This window comes from Cyprinus carpio, chromosome B13, assembly GCF_018340385.1.
Source record: "Cyprinus carpio isolate SPL01 chromosome B13, ASM1834038v1, whole genome shotgun sequence".
Lineage (NCBI taxonomy): Eukaryota > Metazoa > Chordata > Actinopteri > Cypriniformes > Cyprinidae > Cyprinus > Cyprinus carpio.
Genome location: NC_056609.1, coordinates 3,144,495 through 3,162,367, shown reverse-complemented (window position 1 = coordinate 3,162,367; position 17,873 = coordinate 3,144,495). Strand labels below are relative to the sequence as shown.

Genomic DNA, 17,873 nt, shown 5'->3' with positions numbered 1-17,873 from the left:
ATCACTAAACACAAGCGTATCATTTGCCCTCTGACTCATTTGCTGTGTGGGTTGAAAATGCAGAGGAAACTAGCTGACCATAAAGTTGTCTGTCAGGCAGCGCGTAACTTCCCTTTCATCAAAATGTGTCTATAACTGTCAACAGAGGTTACACGTCAGACACAGATTCAGCTGAACTGTATGGGTCTTGCATTCAGCACTCCCTGTAGACCGAGACTCGCTGCTGTACCTCACAGCTATGGAACCAACAACAATCAGAGAAGGGTACTTAGTGAAGAAGGTAAGACTGGGGTTTATCTTCCGTTTATATGTGATTCTGTGGTGCAATAATAGCTTTTCTGTGGTGTGCTTCAGGGTTTGTGATATGGAGCGTTAGGTTTTCTGTAAAATGTGTCAGCGTCAGTATCACTAGTGATCTTAAAAGGAATTTTTGCTGACAAGTAAAATTAAAGATTTTCCAAACAAACTCTTTATTTAAAATCACTGGGCCACATAAAAAAAAAAAAAAAAAAAAAATGACGAGATGTTTCGGTGTTCATCCAAACACACTGAACATTTTATACCCTTAAAGTTTTAGAAAGTCTACAACAACAAAATTAAAGATACTTTTGCAACTCAGACTTCAGATGAACCCAACAGCATTTGTATGTCTGCCTAATTGATCATTTAATTAAGGTGTTTGAGATATGGGTGATATTTTTTGATGCTGACACTGAACAATATTGGCTATATGTGACCCTGGAGCACAAAACCAATCTTAAGTAGCATGGGTATATTTCTAGCAACAGCCAAAAATACATTGTACGGGTCAAAATGATCAATTTTTCTTTTATGCCAAAAATCATTAGAACATTAAGTAAATATCATATTTAATAAAGATGTTTTGTAAATTTCCTGCTGTATCTATATCAAAACATACATTTTTATTAGTAATATGCATTGCTAAGAACTTCATTTAGACAACTTTAAATGAGATTTTCTCTGTATTTTGATTTTTTTCCACGCTCAGATTCCAGATTTTCAAATAGTTGTATCTCGGCCAAATATTGTTCTATCCTAACAAACCATACATCAATGGAAAGCTTTTGTATTCAACTTGTACAACTCTAATCTAATTTTTTTTTTACCCTTATGACTGGTTTTGTGCTCCAGGGTCACCTATTAACTGGAAGTACCATGGCAAGCTGTACTTTTTTTGATTTTTGAACATGCACCATGATAATACGTGTATGATAGTACTGATGACATGTTCTGATGTTTTGTCATGTTTTTCCATGAAGTTGTAAAGCTGCACTATTTTGGGAGTAGATGTGGAAACATCCTCTTCCTCATTGCAGCATGTACTGTAAAATACATTTCATTTTGTCCACACATTCATTTATTTATTTAGGGATTGAACCCCTAAAAATAGTTTTGGAATAGCATTTCTTACTATTCTTGTCTTTAAGAAATACTGTAATGAACACAAAGCTAAATTTGTGCATCTGGATCTGGAAGTTGAAAATATAGTACAATTCAACCCACAGCTTTGCGTGTGAGCTAAAACACAGAAGTGAAAATGACCGAAATTGAACGTTCACACCACACTGAAATTCCGTGCTGATCTAGTCCTTCATATCAAACGATGTCTTTCCTTTAGCTGAGGACTGAAGTAACAAGCTGTTTGTTTATAGCTCAGCACTACTCTTTTTGTACTGAGTATTGTTGTTTTGCAGGGGACAGTGCTCAACTCGTGGAAGGTTATGTGGGTGGTGTTAGCAGATGATGCCATTGAGTTTTACAAGAAGAAGACAGACAACAGTCCGAAGGGAATGATCCCTCTGAAGGGTGCGACTCTGACCAGCCCATGCCAGGATTTCACTAAAAGAATGGTGAAGGAATCAGACGTCTCAAAGACAAGTATACTGATGACATATCTAGAGCTTTTCATAAATAGCTTTCATATGCTTTTGTCACCAGCTAGTGTTTAAGGTCCGGTCAGCTAAGAACCAGGAGCATTTCTTCCAAGCGACCCACCTGGAGGAGAGGGAGCTTTGGGTTAAAGATATCAAGAGAGCCATCACTTGTTTGCAGGGCGGCAAGAAGTTTGCCAGGAAGTCAACGCGCCGATCCATTCGGTTACCAGAAAATGTTAACCTGAGGTATTACACTGTGATTTCAGCAATAATTCAGCTCATCTTATGCAAATGGTTTGTTTTCAATGACTGAATAAAAGAGTGTCTGTTTTCTGCTAAAACCTAAGAAATGGATGGTAAATATAGTTTTAAAGACACTGCTGTGAATAACAAAGCTGTTAAAACACTGCCTTTGTTCTGTCTGTCTGCAGTGAACTGTATGTTCTAATGAAAGATCAAGACAAAGGAGTGAAAGAGCTGAAGGTAGAGAAGGATAAAAGGCTGTTCAATCACTGTTTCACAGGTAAAATGTTCATTTCAGCTCCAGTGGTAAAATGAAGAACTAGACCAAACCTTAATACTACTATAAATAAGAAGTATTACTGTGACACAGCTGAATGATCACTGAGGACTTTTTTTTCTTTTTTTCCGATCACACTTTATTTTATGGTCCAGTTCTCGCCATTAACAAACCATTAAATTTTGCCTCAATGAACTCCTAATTTGCAGCTTGTTAATAGTAGTTGTTTAGTTTAGGTACTGAGTAGGATTAGGCAGGCAGAATATAATCATGCAGAATGTGCCTTATAAGTACTAATAAACAGCCAATATAACAGACATGCTAATAAGCAATTAGTTAACAGTTAGAATTGCTCCCTACTGTTTTTTCTAGAGGAACATCTCCATTTAATCTCTCTTTCCGTGAGTTTTGTTGATCTGTATAAGTCTCCTGGTGGATCTGCTGGCAGGAAACACAGTGATCGACTGGCTGATTTCTGAGAGGAAGGCCAGAAACAGACCAGAGGGACTGATGCTGGCCACCGGACTGCTAAACGAGGGATTCCTGCTGCCCGCTGGAGACGTGTCCAAAGACGGCGCAGAAAAAGGAGCAGAGTGTGTTTTCCTGGACCAAACCGAGGCTCTTTATTACTTTGTGAGTTAACAAATTATATAATGCACATTATTATTGGCTCTATTCCAAAAGTCACCTTGATTTCTATAGTGCGGTGTACAATGCAGACTGTTTCAAACATAAAACGGAAAATAACAAATCAGTGATGCAAACTTCAAATATGTTGCAAATTCTGCTGCAAAGCAGCTCTACAAAGATACTTGACACCGTTCAGCTCCGTTCAGTTCAATTCAAGTTTTGTTCTCATTTAGCTGCAGATGATATTGCTTTATATAAAGTGTCTTTTAAACACCAGCTTAGAAGTCAGTTTCTGCCTCTGAATAAAAAAAATCTCAGAACTTTTCTTTTCTCAGAACTGTATGATATAAACTCACAGTTGCAAGTTACAAAGTCAGAATTGCGGTGGCAAATAAAGTTCTCCTCTGGCCAAGTTAACAAACACGGTGTGATTTATGACTCCAGGCTACACTCTTAAAAATAAAGGTTCTTTATTGCCATCAACGGTTCCACAAAGAAACTTTACCGTCCTTGGACGCGTTTCATTCCATAAAAGGTTTTTTACCGTGGAAAAAGGTTATTTATTAAAATGTTCTTCACGCGAAGAAAAAATTAAGGTTCTTTGGGGAAGCAAAACTGTTTCTTCTATGGCATCACTGTGAAAACCCCCTTTTGGAACATTTATTTTTAAGAGTGTACATCACATGTAAGATTTGATACGTAGTGAGCTGCCTACATAGACGGTATTTTAAGACATCATAAGCACTCCTGTGACATGACGGCCTGTTTTTTGAAGTAAAGGAATATTAACAAAGTATATTGTAAATGTATAATCATTCATTCAAAATGTAATTAAAATGGTTTGTTTCTTAGCATTATGTTGAAGTGAAACTGAAATTAACTGAGTGAAGTCTCTCCTGTAAGTGTTCAAAAGCAATCACCTCTCACTTAAGTGATGGATCTGGAACAGAGCTGTATTATATTTTAAATTTAGATGCATTGGGCGCGTCCAGGAACAAATGGCGTGTCTGTGAAGTGAGAGCTGTTGTTGAGGGTGTGCATGTGTGTTGATCTGCAGGCAGATAGTGGTTTCTTTTGTGAGGGTTACTCCAGCGATGAGGACGTGATCATGAAGGAGGAGTTCAGAGGGGCCATAGTCAAACAGGGCTGTTTGCTGAAACAGGTAACCCTTATGAAAAAGAAGTTTATTCAAGTTTGCTATTAGTATACTTCTTTTAAACTAAAAATAGGAAAGTATGCTTTAAGTTTACTTTTTATGCACTTCTCAGAAATGGGCTTTATGTACTTCTCAGAAATATACTTAAAATAACATTTAAGTATACTTGACTTGTACTTACAAAAAAGTCTAAATATATTTGAACTATACTTGTGCTCCTAGAATCCGTGTTTTCATTGTTATATGGTAGTGGGTGCTAGTACACATCTTCTGTACAGAATTTCCAAAAAAAAACACAAGAGAAGAAGAAAAAGAAACAACAGATACTAACACATGTAACACGATCATCTGACATGAAACAGCATCAAAACTGTAACGTTATGGAATAAAATGTCGACAAATGAAGAGGTAATAATTACAGTCAAGCTTTGGGGTGTTGATCGACTCCATCTACATTTTGATTATCACTCTGAATCCAATTCATAGTCTTTTTTCAGCTTTTTGTTTAAAATGTTATTTCATTATTTTTTATGAAACTTAACCACATTAAAGTGTTTAAAAAAAGAATGCATGAAGATAGAATAAAATGTTTTTGTTTACAAGCAGATACCCTGTTCTTTCTTTGGATGTTTTGTATGTTCAGATATTCACATAACAAAATATATACAAATTAAAACCTAAATAGGGACATAGTAGTTTACGTAAAGTATGATGTAAAGTTCACTTAAAGAAACATTACGAGTATATTTGCAGTGTAAAACGACTAAACCTAGTAGTTTACTGAGAGTATACTTCAAAGTGTACAAAGTATTTAATTAGTAAACTATCAGTATACCTATAAGTTCACTTTTATTATAATTGCAGTACTAACTACAAACATAGAGGTAAACTAGTTGTGTACTCAAAGTTTGCTACTGTTATATGTAAATTTACTTAAAAGTATACTTTTATATACTAGAAAGTGGGCCAATTTAGTACTTGCTACATAAAGTATACTTAAAAATATACTCGAACTTTACTTAAGTATACTCAATAAAATAAACTTGAAGTATACTACTTTTTGGTAAGGGAAGCGCCAAACAAGCACATGATGAATAAACACCAGTAATCCTGTGATGCTGATTGGTGGTTGAATGTGAGATTAGACGAGTGAGTCTCACAAAACCTGTGATATCAAGCATATATTTCAACACCAAATTTGAATAACTTAACAAGCATCGACTTCAATGGCCCCAAATTGTGTTCTTCTTGCAAAATATAAACATTTATAAGAATATAAGAAATGAGATGTTCTCAGATACTTCTTCATCATTTCACAGGGTCACAGGCGAAAGAACTGGAAAGTCAGAAAATTTATTCTGAGAGATGATCCTGCTTATATCCACTACTATGATCCTACCAAAGTAAGCATGTTCCTCCCATTTCTACCGACTGGTTTATTTAGTTTATCTTGTAAAATGAAGACTTTTGTTTAAGGTTTGGATTGTTTGTGTGTCTCTGTGGGTGAGAACGATCCTCTCGGCTCCATTCACCTGCGTGGTTCAGTCGTGACGGCAGTGGAATATGTGCCTGATGGTATGACGACCGGCCTATCTAAATAATACAACTAAACACATTTGACCATTCACCGCTTTATAAATATGCCATCTTAATGAAACTATTTAACTAATTAATATCACAAATCCGATAAAGAACATTTCACCTCAAAATTAAGGTGAAATATTTTTTTTTTCCAACATAATTTAAAGGAAGAGTAGCAAAAAACATAATACATGATTTCAAAATCATGAATAATGTAATGGCTGGAGTCTAAATTTAAGAGACTGATTTTGATCAGCATGAGAAATGTGATCAGATCAACTAAAAATGTAGCTTTTAGGAAAAAGTGTTCAGAAGTTTTTGAACTGGTGGTGGCGGTATGGAGTACATCTTAGAAACACAAGAGTTGGTCTGATTACTATTCAGGACCACCCATACCAGTGCACCATATTTCATTCTTTTCCTATGTACTGTTAATAGGGCTGCCATAAACGTCTTGTTTAAAGCGATAGTTCACCCAAAAATGAAAATTTGATGTTTATCTGCTTACCCCCAGGGTATCCAAGATGTAGGTGACTTTGTTTCTTCCCTAGAACACAAATTATGATTAAAAAAAACATGCACAGAAAAAATCCAAATTAAACCCTGTGGCTCGTGACGATACATTGATGTGTAAAGACACAAAATGATCGGTCTGTGCAAGAAACTGAACAGTATTTATATCGTTTTTTTTTACCTCTGATTCATGCTACTGTTAGAACTCTTGTGAACGCACTTCACAGCAGCCTGCTCGTGAGGCATCATCTTCTTCTTGTTGCTTCATAGCGGATCGCAGACTTATAAGTCCATTACCGCCACCTATCTCTCAAGTGGACCATTGACACTCCTAATTGAGATTGTAGATAGAGTGTTTATGGTTGCGGTAATCCCCTTATAAGTCTGCTATCCACCATAAAGCAACAAGAAGAAGAAGATGCCTCAGGCACTTGCTGCTGTGAAGCGCGTTCACGAGAGTTCTAACAGTTTGGACAATGCGTGAATCAGAGGTAAAAAAAAAAAAACTATATAAATACTGTTCAGTTTCTTGCACAGACCGATCGTTTTGTGAGAGATGTCATGTTGGTGACTGACACATTGGGATCTCGCTTCGAGAAACCAATCTACTTTGAGTGTAAACTAAACGAGCCAATACACATTGGCATACAATAATTGCATGCAGCTGCTACTCATCACGGCACGAGCATAAGTAGGCAGCAGATGCAACGCATATTCAGGTTTTGGCTAAGGAACCGAGCCAGTGACCTAGTGCCCTGCAGTGGTACAGCAACTGTGGCGACGGGACTTGACGTCTCCATTCTCTCCTTCAGGGAATGAGGGTTACATATGTAACCGAAGATGTTCCCTTTCAGTAGGTCACTCCGAGTCACGTCGGTGACCAACGAATTGGGATCCCTAAAAAAGTGCCACTATTGCTGCTCCTTCCTGCGCCCCTAGTAAGTCACCTGGTCCCCCCGCAGCAACTAGGGTGGAAGATAGGACAGGGCTTACTTGGAGAGAGTCTATTACTGTTGTTCAATTAGACCCATCAAGTAAGACTAATTGGATAACACTGGGAAAGTGTACCCTTTCCAGGGACGCTTTGGAGGAGGCACCAGATTTATACTGCTCTTTATAAGAAAGGCAGAGCAGAACAATAGAACTGCTTGGCTCCGAAGTGAAAAGCTGAATATGCGTTGCACCTGCTGCCTACTTATTCTCGTGCAGTGATGAGCAGCAGTTGGATGCAATTATCGCATGCCAATGTGCATTGGCTCATTTAGTTTACATTTGAAGTAGATTGGTCTCTCGAAGAAGGACCGATGGAAAGGGAACTCCCATTCATATGATAAAGAAAACCAACAATTACAATAGAGGCTACAGCACATTTAGTGCTTGACCCCTATCAATAATAATGCTATTTAATTTGTAAAGTGTTTATACAATATAAAAATTATTTAATTGAAAAGTTTCTCTCTCTTATAAACTCCTGCAGCCAAGAGATACGAGGTGGATGGCAATCTCTTTGAGATCATCACGTCAGATGAGATACACTACTACCTGCAGGCTGCAACAGCCGATGAGCGCAAGGACTGGATCAAAGCCATTCAAAGCGTCTCAAAGACGGGAAAATAACAGTATTAGGTCCATCCCATGGTCTGGAGAACAGTAAACTCACTTTTAAAAGACACACAGAGTTAAGGGTAAGGATCAGTGTGAGAATGTGTTTTGTCTACGCACCAAATGTCTCCTCTTCAGCATTTTCTAAAAATAAAAATTCCAGTTTGTTGTTTCTTGACTTTCCGCATTTACACAAAACAAGAGGTTTTCTGACAGTCATGTGACAATTTCTCTGGTAAAAAACCAAACTCACACAAGTTAGAGACAGGATGTGGGCAAATGTGTTGTTTCACCAGAAACTGATAGTAAATGGCATTGATCTGCCCGTCCAGAACTGTCAACACAGCGGAGAGAATCTTCAATGTTCAGCATTTTCCTGTTTTCATGTCAAGTAGTAGCACTTCCTGTTTCTTTTCTTGAGTCAGTCTAGATATAGAGATGTACCAGTCTGATGGTGAGGTGGCGTAACACGAAATGGTCTCAAAATAACACACCTCTACTTTGCTGGGTAGTTACTCGTAGTTTCTCTGACGATGGTTATGGCCACATGACAAGCAGGCAAACAAAATAAATATTTAATTTTAATGAATACTTATTTTGATTGATTTTAAAATTATGTATTTTAATTTAAGATTTTTTTTTTTTAACATTTTTTTCTTTTTTAAGATTTCTTGCTTAATTTATCAATCAAAATAGAGTTTAGTGAGCAGGCATTTTTTTGTATATATAAAAAAGGCTTTTATACTTGCCTAAAAAATTGCATTTGCATTTCATTAAAGGGTTAGTTCACCTAAAAATGAAAATTCTGTCATTGATTACTCACCCTCATGCCTGTAGCCAGCTATGAGGTCACCGAGGTCCAGACCTCTGTATTTTTCAGACGTGTACTTTGTGAAATAACTCCCTACATGCTGCAAAGATATTGCATAGCACTTAAACTTAAACTAAGCTTAAACTTAAACCCCCTCATCGGAGCTGCCTCGGCCGTCTTTCATGGTGACAGTCACCGCTCATCAATGTCAAAAAATATCTAAGATGACCAATCAAATCAAAGTAGGCGGCCTTTATGTTCACAGAAGCTGCATAGCGAGAATTTCAAAGCGATGCTTCAGTTAGCGGCTATAAAGTGCGGGATAAGATGTAAGTAGCTAAACATTTCATATCTGACAGCTGCTTTACGATAGAAATGTTAAACAACTGACAAAAATAATCAGGAATGCAAACTAATAAAATAATCCAATTTCACCATATTCAACATAAATCATACAATTAATAATATACGTAAACATTTTTTTAATTTACAGGGGCATAGCCAGCGGACGGCATTATGAATATCATTTGAGCTCAGTCAGTGTTTTCAGTTGGTGTTCAAGGCGTTTGGTGTGCGGTGTCTAAATAATTTAAGACCAGCTGTTGCCAGTCGTCCTCACAAAGATTAGCATATATTTTATATAGGCCTATAATTTTGTGACTGACGCTGGTGATTAACTGCACCTGTTTCCTAGTCTGTAGGCCTATAAATTTAAATAACGAATTGAGAGAATTTTTTTTTTTTAAATTCACAAACATGACATTTTTGAGTAAAATAATTTTCTACACTTTAGTTAGGTATATCTAATTTGGCATTTTCAGTTAGTGTAGGCCTGTTACATTCTTCTGATTATTAAGCCTATTAATATTCTTAAGTTACATTTATCATCAAATTAATACTACAATTAAGTAATTTCAGTAATTTCACAGTGCATCACCGCGTAACTGACGCGCTGCGTGGATAATAAAGATTAGCTTACTCCTCATTGAAAATGTTTTTAAAAAGGTCTTTCAAAACAGGTTTATTATACAATGAATTATTGGCCTATAATTATAAATGATTAACACTGCAATCATCTATAAAAAAGCTTAATTTCAAGAGCCAACTTAAAAAAATAAAAATTGTTTAACACGAAATACGTTTCCTCTGTCTTTATTTTATTTTATTTTATTTTATTAATTTTTTTTTCCCACTGACTAGCCTATTTTTGGGCCACAATAGAGATATTAAGGGAGTAAAATACACCTGAATAATTACTATCATTACTAGAGAATTAGCATGTTATTCACTTTAGAATACTGATCCAAATAATTAGTAATTCCTTCTGAAGAAGCTGGTAATGCTTGAGTCATTACTAGTGGGATACCATCACCTTCACTTTAGAATTAATTATATATTATGCATTATTACTATTAATTATCAATCTGTATACAGTAGTTCTTAGTAGTTCTATTACTTACTAATTCATTAATCAGAGTTTCTTGTTAGATACTAGAAGTTACTAGAGTGCTAATATTGCGTTACTCATGTATTCTTGTGTAGATATTTATGAATGATGGAACAGCATTTGAAAGTGTTACCTAAAATCATGTTGGGTGAAACTATATAAAGATGCCAAAATATGCTTCTAGACACATAGGTAAGAATAAACAATAACCTAACAAGTAGCATGTTTCAGACGTGTTTTTTTTTTGGAAACTTCAACAAATCTTGCAGTAGGACTTTGATCTGACTTTGAAGTGTGTGTGTGTGTGTGTGTGTGTGGTTGAATTGAGTCAATTTTTATATATTTTTTTCGCTCACATTAAGTAAACTATTTAAAAAATTTGCCCACATTTGTCCCAAAAGATGCTTGAGACCCGAACTCAAAATGTATTGATCACCTTACATATGGATAAACGTGGTAACTTTTTTGACGTGCAAAGATAACCAGTAAAGGACTGTTTGCATTGAACAAACTATACAGAAATTATATTTGCATAATGTACAAAACAGCTCAAATATTAACAGAATAATTATTGTAAGTGCTTCAACAAAAATACAACCCTCTTATTTCTACTGTTTCTACCCCTCTGAAATCCTGGACCAATAGATTTTCATTGCAAATAAGTTTGATACTCTAAATGTGATTTCAGTTTAACTGAGGGATGAGTATATTCAGACATTATGACTCAGATGCTCTCCGTCTTGTACTGAACGCGGTTTTGAAAGCTGGTGTTTAGTATCTCTGAAAGCCTGAGCTCATGCTGACCCTGTGATTCTAATATGAGTCTGTTTTCAATATGTTCACACACTCAGCGTGACTAACGGTGTCACACACCTGCTTTAACACCCTTCACTCGCAGCATACTGAGTGCTGCTACTTAATGCAAAGGTCAAGAGTGAGCGCTAACTGTTTTCTGTGGTAACAGCAAACTTGTGTAGAAACATGTTATCACACCTTCACAGGAGCCCCACTGTATATCTATATACACCTCTGTTTCCTGTTCACAGATGCTTATTACAGCCCACAGTAAACTCTCTCTCTATATATATCCCGATGTGGTCTGTCTGTAAAATGCTATTCATGTTTGATTAATATATTTTGAAAACTTCTTTTTCATAAACCTGATTACAGTAGAATACATTGCTTGTAACTAATATGCCATGCTTACAGACTTATATATACACACACACAATCACTAGGACCAATTTTTCAATATTGGGTCAATTTTTCTAAACTCTTCACACATGAGCACAGTCTGTCTGGGTAAACTGTGGATCATTTATCATTGCTTTGGCATAAAATGCATTACATAAATTAATTTCTCACTCAGACACAGACATCACCAAAACTCTCTGTACCTTCTGGCTGATTTGCACATTTACTGTTTTCAAAACTGTTAAACTTGAGTTCAAACCTTAACATAATACAAAACTGAGTAAGACATTTGCAATGTTTTTACAGTAATACCACACTGAAATATATTCCAGTTCTAACAGATGAAATATTTTTAAAACAATTAGACGTGGCTGAACACCATTAGTCTTTCAGCTTCACTGCATCAGTACAAACGTGGACAAATGAGGAATGGGAACGTTGCCCTGTAATATAAACTTGGACCATGTGACATTTCCTGCAGTGAATTCTAACAGTACAAAGTGTCATTCTTGTTTTGTAAAGAAAATTTACAAAACAAATTAAATTAAAATGGCCAGAATGGCTGGATTTGAGACTATAAAAAGTGTTAAGGTAGTTTTTGTGAAATTTGAATGTAATATTTACTACTGTTCTAAGCTAAATAGTGTCGGTGATACACATGCAAAAAGTAGCAATAATATACATGCAATGAAGTGGTTGCATTTCCATAAATAAGATGAGAAAAAGGTAACCACACACATGAGTACAGTATGTGTTTGTACCTGCAGATAGATGTCTAGGACACAAGAGGACAGTAAATGTCCACAGAAAAAATGAAGCAAGCAAGAAAAACACTAGTTTTGATTTCTGCGTTATGACCAGTGCAGTGGATTATATATCTAGATTTGCCTCAACAGATGCTGTGTATATAATGTTGTGGTTCAGTTTTGAATAACAGCAGATTTAGACAGAATATATATTAGCAAACACTGATGATAACTACTTACATATATAAAAATTACAGATAAGATCTGGGTTTTAAATTGTGGTTTATACTGGGCATTCAGATGCATGTCTCACTTCACATAGTTTAATTGTTCAGCCAGCTGTCTGCCATCACTGAAATGAGTCTACAAGATCTTACAGATCTTTTAAAAATTCAGGGTATGATGTTACATTGTTATGTACCTGTATGAAAACATTAATTCAACATTACTGACACAATGCACCAAGTACTTCTGAAATTTTAATATACTGTACATTTGTTCAGTTGCAGTGAAAGATAGCATCTCTCTCTCTCTCTCTCTCTCTCTCTATTCAGACATGAATGACTAAGACAGATAGATAGATAGATAGATAGATAGATAGATAGATAGATAGATAGATAGATAGATAGATAGATAGATAGATGACTGATGAAGGGCAGGTTTAAAAACTTTTTTTTTTTTGCATTTTAAATTGTCTATTCTTCAAAGAATCCTGGAAAAATAACATATATTTAACATATGAAGCAGCATAACTGTTTGTTTGTTTGATAATAATCAGAAATGTTTCTTGAGCAGCAAATCAGCATATTAGCATGATTTCTGAAGATCATGTGACTTTGAAGATTGGAAAATTCAGCAATAAATTACATTTTAACATATACATTCACATAGGAATTATGATGATGATGGCTCACAGTATTACTGTTTTTACTCTGTTTTAGTCAAATGAAATCAGCCTTTATAAGCATAAGAGACTTGTTAAAAAATCTTACTGTAACTTTTTAGTAGTGTATAGATACACATATGGGCACACAAGTTTAGTTTTGATCTCATAGTCTTTAATGATACATGCATCAGATGATTCAAGTGCCTATACTGTGACATCAAGAGCATTTTTGCATCGTTGAAGGTCACTCTGGTTAACATGATAGAGTACAGAAGGCAATGAAGACTAGTGAACAACAGGCAATATGAAAAACTGTTTTAAATACAGAGGCCTGATCTTTTGTATGGTTTGATTTGTTGTTTATCAGTAATGAATGAATAACAGTTTTCTGATTACATTACCAGCACTGTAAGCACATACATTAGTCACGGAAAGAAACCAATTAGAAATCCACAACAAGAAACTCGCAGTACAAGTACATTCAGTTCTAACTGCAGCACCGTTAACATCTAGTAGCTTGTTAAATGTGATATGAATGTAAAATCAGATGTTGTCATAGGATCACATCAAACAAAAGCTGGAAAGGATCAGAGAGACTGGAGACAACATTAACTCAGTCTACATGGCATATAATGATCTGTATCAAGCTGAACAAGCTCAGTTTCTGCTGTTCCTGTCAGAATACTAAAGAATTGATTCTGTTATTGTTCATTTATTTTTTACATGGCAAAGGATGAAAAAAAAATATATGTGTTAGGCATATATTTTACAAATACCTTCTACACAACAGTGATTCTCAACTGTGTTTGCTGTAGGATTCTGATCGAGTTCAGTTCTGATTCAGTAGGGGAACTGACAAAGCACTGAAATTGAAAGTTTCACAACTGTCCATACTGGCTTTTGTCTATTTCTGTTTTATATTATTTATACATACCTAATCAACTGGATGTTTCAGCACGGAAATAATACATGAAGCATTTTATTCTCTATTTTCAAAATATTGCAGTCTATCCAACATTGTGTTTGTATATATATATATATATATATATATATATATATATATATATATATATATATATATATATATATATATATATATATACACATATATAAAATACTATTCGAAAATCACTGGGCATTATTCGATTTTTATTCGAAAATCACACACCCCTCCCCCGCATGCACACACTCATAGGCTACACACCAAGCGACAACCTCCCACTCTCTCGTGAAGCCAACAAGGAAGTGACTAAAACTTTAATTAATTGAATGGCCGCTAGAGGCTGGCTGCAAAAGGGAGTCAATCTCATAGACTCCCCATGTTAAAATAGAATCAGTATCAGAATCAGAATGAGCTTTATTGCTAGGTATGTTTACACATACGAGGAATTTGTTTTCACGACAGAAGCTTCCGCAATGCAACAGAATGACAGCGACAGAACAAAAAACACATAATAAAAGAATAAAAAATACAAATAAGTAGGTAAGAAATAACAATATACAAATTGACAATTGTATGTGCAGGTATATTACAATAGTCAGTTTTGTATGTACAGGTATATTATGTGCAAATTTGAAGTGTTGACAAAGTATAGGTGTTAGATAAATAAATGTATAAATAGTGTTGTGTGTTCCACAGTTATTGTGAAGTGTTCATGAGATGGATTGCCTGAGGGAAGAAACTGTTCCTGTGTCTGGTCGTTCTGGTGCTCAGAGCTCTGTAGCGTCGACCAGAGGGCAACAGTTCAGACAGGGCGTGTGCTGGATGTGAGGGGTCCAAGAGTGATTTTGCCAGCCCTTTTGCTCACTCTGGATGAGTACAGTTCTTGAATAGAAGGGAGGGTTGTACCGATGATTCGCTCTGCAGACTTCTGAGGTCAGATTTTGTAGCTGAGCTGAACCAGACAGTTACTGAAGTGCAGAGGACGGATTCAATGATGGCGGAGTAGAACTGTTTCATCAGCTCTTGTGGTAGGTTGAATTTCCTCAGCTGGCGAAGGAAGTACAACCTCTGCTGGGCCTTTTTCACAATGGAGTCAGTGTGAATGTCCCACTTCAGGTCCTGAGAGATTGTGGTGCCCAGGAACCTGAATGACTCCACTTCAGTCACAGTGCTGTTAATGATGGTGAGGGGGGTTTCTCCTGAATTCCACAATCATCTCCACTGTTTGAGCGTGTTGAGCTCCAGGTTGTTGAGACTGCACCAGACAGCCAGATCTTTAACCTCCTGTCTGCAGAACAGACTCGTCCCTGTCCTGAATGAGGCAGATGACTGTGGTGTCATCAGAAAACTTCAAGAGCTTGACAGAGGGGTCATTAGATGTGCAGCGACCTGTTTGCTCTGTAGGCAAACTTTAGAGGATCCAGTAAGGTTCCAGTAATGTCCTTCAGGTGGGAAGGGTACGGAGAAGTCAGCGTAAGAAAGAACAGGGGCAGAGGTGAGTTTACCTTTTACTGCCTCAAAACTACTCTGACAATGTGCTGTCCAGGCACCACTAAAACTCTATCCCCTACATTTCTTAGACTTGCCAGCTACGGTGATAAAAATCTGTGATAATAGCTGGCGAAGCCCAGAAAGGAGCGCAATTCCGAAACGCTAGTTGGGGTCTGCCACTGGGCTACTACCTCCACCTTGCTTGGGTCCGTAGTGACACCTTGAGGTGACACAACATGTCCTAAATACTTTACCTCGCGCTGAAAAAATGCACACTTCTGGAGCTTAGCTTTAAGTCCCTCAATCCCCAATCGACCCAGCACCACTTCCAGCCTTTCTAAATGTTGGAACACAGAGGAAGAGAACACCACAATGTTGTCCAAATACAACAACAAAGATTGCCATTGCTGGTCACCAAACAACCTTTCCATCAATCGCTGGAAGGTGCTGGGAGCATTGCAGAGACCGAACGACATCCGGTTCCACTCAAACAAGCCAAATGGAGTACAGAAAGCAGTTTTAGGTCAATCCGCCTCCGTGACAGGGACCTGGTTGTACCCGCTGGCCAAGTCCATTGTGGAGAACCAACGGGCCCCAGTCAGGGCATCAAGGGATTCCTCAATACGAGGTAAAGGGAAGACGTCCTTCCTGGTTTTAGAATTTAACTGATGGTAGTCTACACACATCCGTAGACTACCGTCCTTCTTTTTAACCAGGACAATAGGAGAGGCGGATGGACTACAGCTCTCTCTAATCACCTGTGACTCCAGTAGCTGGTTAATATGGGCCTTCACCACCTCTTACTCTGAAGGGGGGACCCTCCTGTACCGTTGCCTGACAGGGGTATCATCTAAAAGGGGAATATCATGCGAAAGAAGGTTAGTGCAACCCAAATCCCCCTTATGAGCTGAGAACACAAAGTGGTATTTTTGGAGTAGGGCCCGAACCTGAGCTTGTTCCTCCCCTGACAAAATCAACAAATCTACAGATTCAATCTGCTCCTGTACTGTGGGACCTACCAGAGTCGTATGAACACTTACCATAGCTGTGACTGACCTCACTTCACTAATGCCTTCAGGTAAACTAATGACAAAAACACCGTTCAAGGTACCTAAAGATGTCCTGGGGTAGAGTACAACCTCAGTAACACCCACATTCACCACAGGTATATAGGCTGTACCCCGAGTCACTTGAACCAGTGCAGGGGAAGCCAGCAGCCCAGCAGGTAACCCCGCCTCAGGTGGTTCAAACAACACAGTACCAGTCGAATAATGCTCTGAACAGGTTGCTGCTACAAGCCTCATCGTGCCCCCCAGAATGCGACACACCCCATGCCCCCGCACCCTAACTGTACCAGCATGATCAACAGAAAACTGAGTATTAGCTTGATGACAATGCTGCAGTGCATGCATCACAGAACTAGGGGCCTGTGACATGGCAGGTAAATCAAAAAGGGATATGCCGTGTTGCCCAAAGAGCTCCTGGTAGCATCTCCTAAGGACATTCATTCCCAACACACCCGGGACATTCAACCCAGAACTACCAGGAGGATCTCGGACAACCAGCACACCACAAACTGGGACCACTTTGCCACAAAACTCAACATCTAGCTCCATGTAACCAATGTAGGGGATTGAAAGACCATTTGCAGCAGTAAGTTGCAACCACTGGCACTGACTTAAGTCACTCCTCCCCCCATGGCTCAAAATACTATAGAAAACAACTCTCTGTTATGGTAGAAACCATAGAGCCCGTATCTATCAAACAGGGCACCTGGACCCCACCAATAAGAACATTAAGAAGAAGACACTAAACAAGACGCTGGAGTGGAAACCTTTACAACACTTGAGCCTGATAACTCCCCAACCGAGTTGTGGCTCTGCAACTCGGTGGGGATTAGTTTTACGACTGCTGCGCTGGACGAGTTTGCCTACTACCAATCGGAGGTTCCTCCCTGCACTCCCAAGCAAAATGACCAGGGCGTTGACATCTCCTACAGATAACATGACCATAACTTGGAGATCGGCTACGTGAATTTGGGGCCTGCAAATGAGCTAAACCCTGGGTAAGCTCATTTATCTGCTCTTATTGTAATTTTAACATTTCTTTTAATTCAGTTAACTCTGAAGGAAAGCTACAAGGACCTGTACACGACTCACCCTGTACAGCAAACTGGACCCCATAAGCCAGTGGAACAGACTGACTTCCTCCCCTTATGCCCCTCGGCATTCCCTCCCTTCCCCAACGCATGGCCTCACTACGCACCTCTAAAAGTGTAGAGGAAGGTTGATGGCAGACCAATTGCTTGAGTTCACGATGAGGGCCAATATCAATTACGTGCTCAACAAATTGGTCACGCAATAAAGCTTCTGCATTCAGTATGGCATGAGGAGACTGCCGTTTCACTTTCTCCAAGAGGCCCAGCAATGCAATGGAGAATTCTAACAACTTCTCTCCC

The 17,873-nt window shown here is 37.8% G+C and overlaps 1 protein-coding gene across 1 annotated transcript; it reads left to right on the top strand.

Annotated features, from left to right (window-relative positions):
- The first annotated feature begins 124 nt into the window (after window positions 1-124).
- LOC109073388 (pleckstrin-like) lies at window positions 125-8,075 on the top strand. Its single transcript, XM_019089522.2, has 9 exons — window positions 125-280; window positions 1,716-1,871; window positions 1,960-2,141; window positions 2,327-2,418; window positions 2,864-3,048; window positions 4,103-4,207; window positions 5,521-5,604; window positions 5,704-5,776; window positions 7,773-8,075. The coding sequence occupies exons 1-9, from the start codon at window positions 239-241 to the stop codon at window positions 7,910-7,912; spliced, it is 1,059 nt and encodes a 352-aa protein (XP_018945067.2). The 5' UTR covers window positions 125-238; the 3' UTR covers window positions 7,913-8,075.
- The last annotated feature ends 9,798 nt before the right edge of the window (window positions 8,076-17,873 follow it).

Bases quoted from the DNA above. Each gene is read 5' to 3' on its own strand.
- LOC109073388 (XM_019089522.2), top strand. From the start codon at position 239: ATGGAACCAACAACAATCAGAGAAGGGTACTTAGTGAAGAAG. The intron at 281-1,715 runs GTAAGACTGGGG...GTTGTTTTGCAG, and splicing joins AAGGGTACTTAGTGAAGAAG to GGGACAGTGCTCAACTCGTG. The intron at 3,049-4,102 runs GTGAGTTAACAA...GTTGATCTGCAG, and splicing joins CCGAGGCTCTTTATTACTTT to GCAGATAGTGGTTTCTTTTG.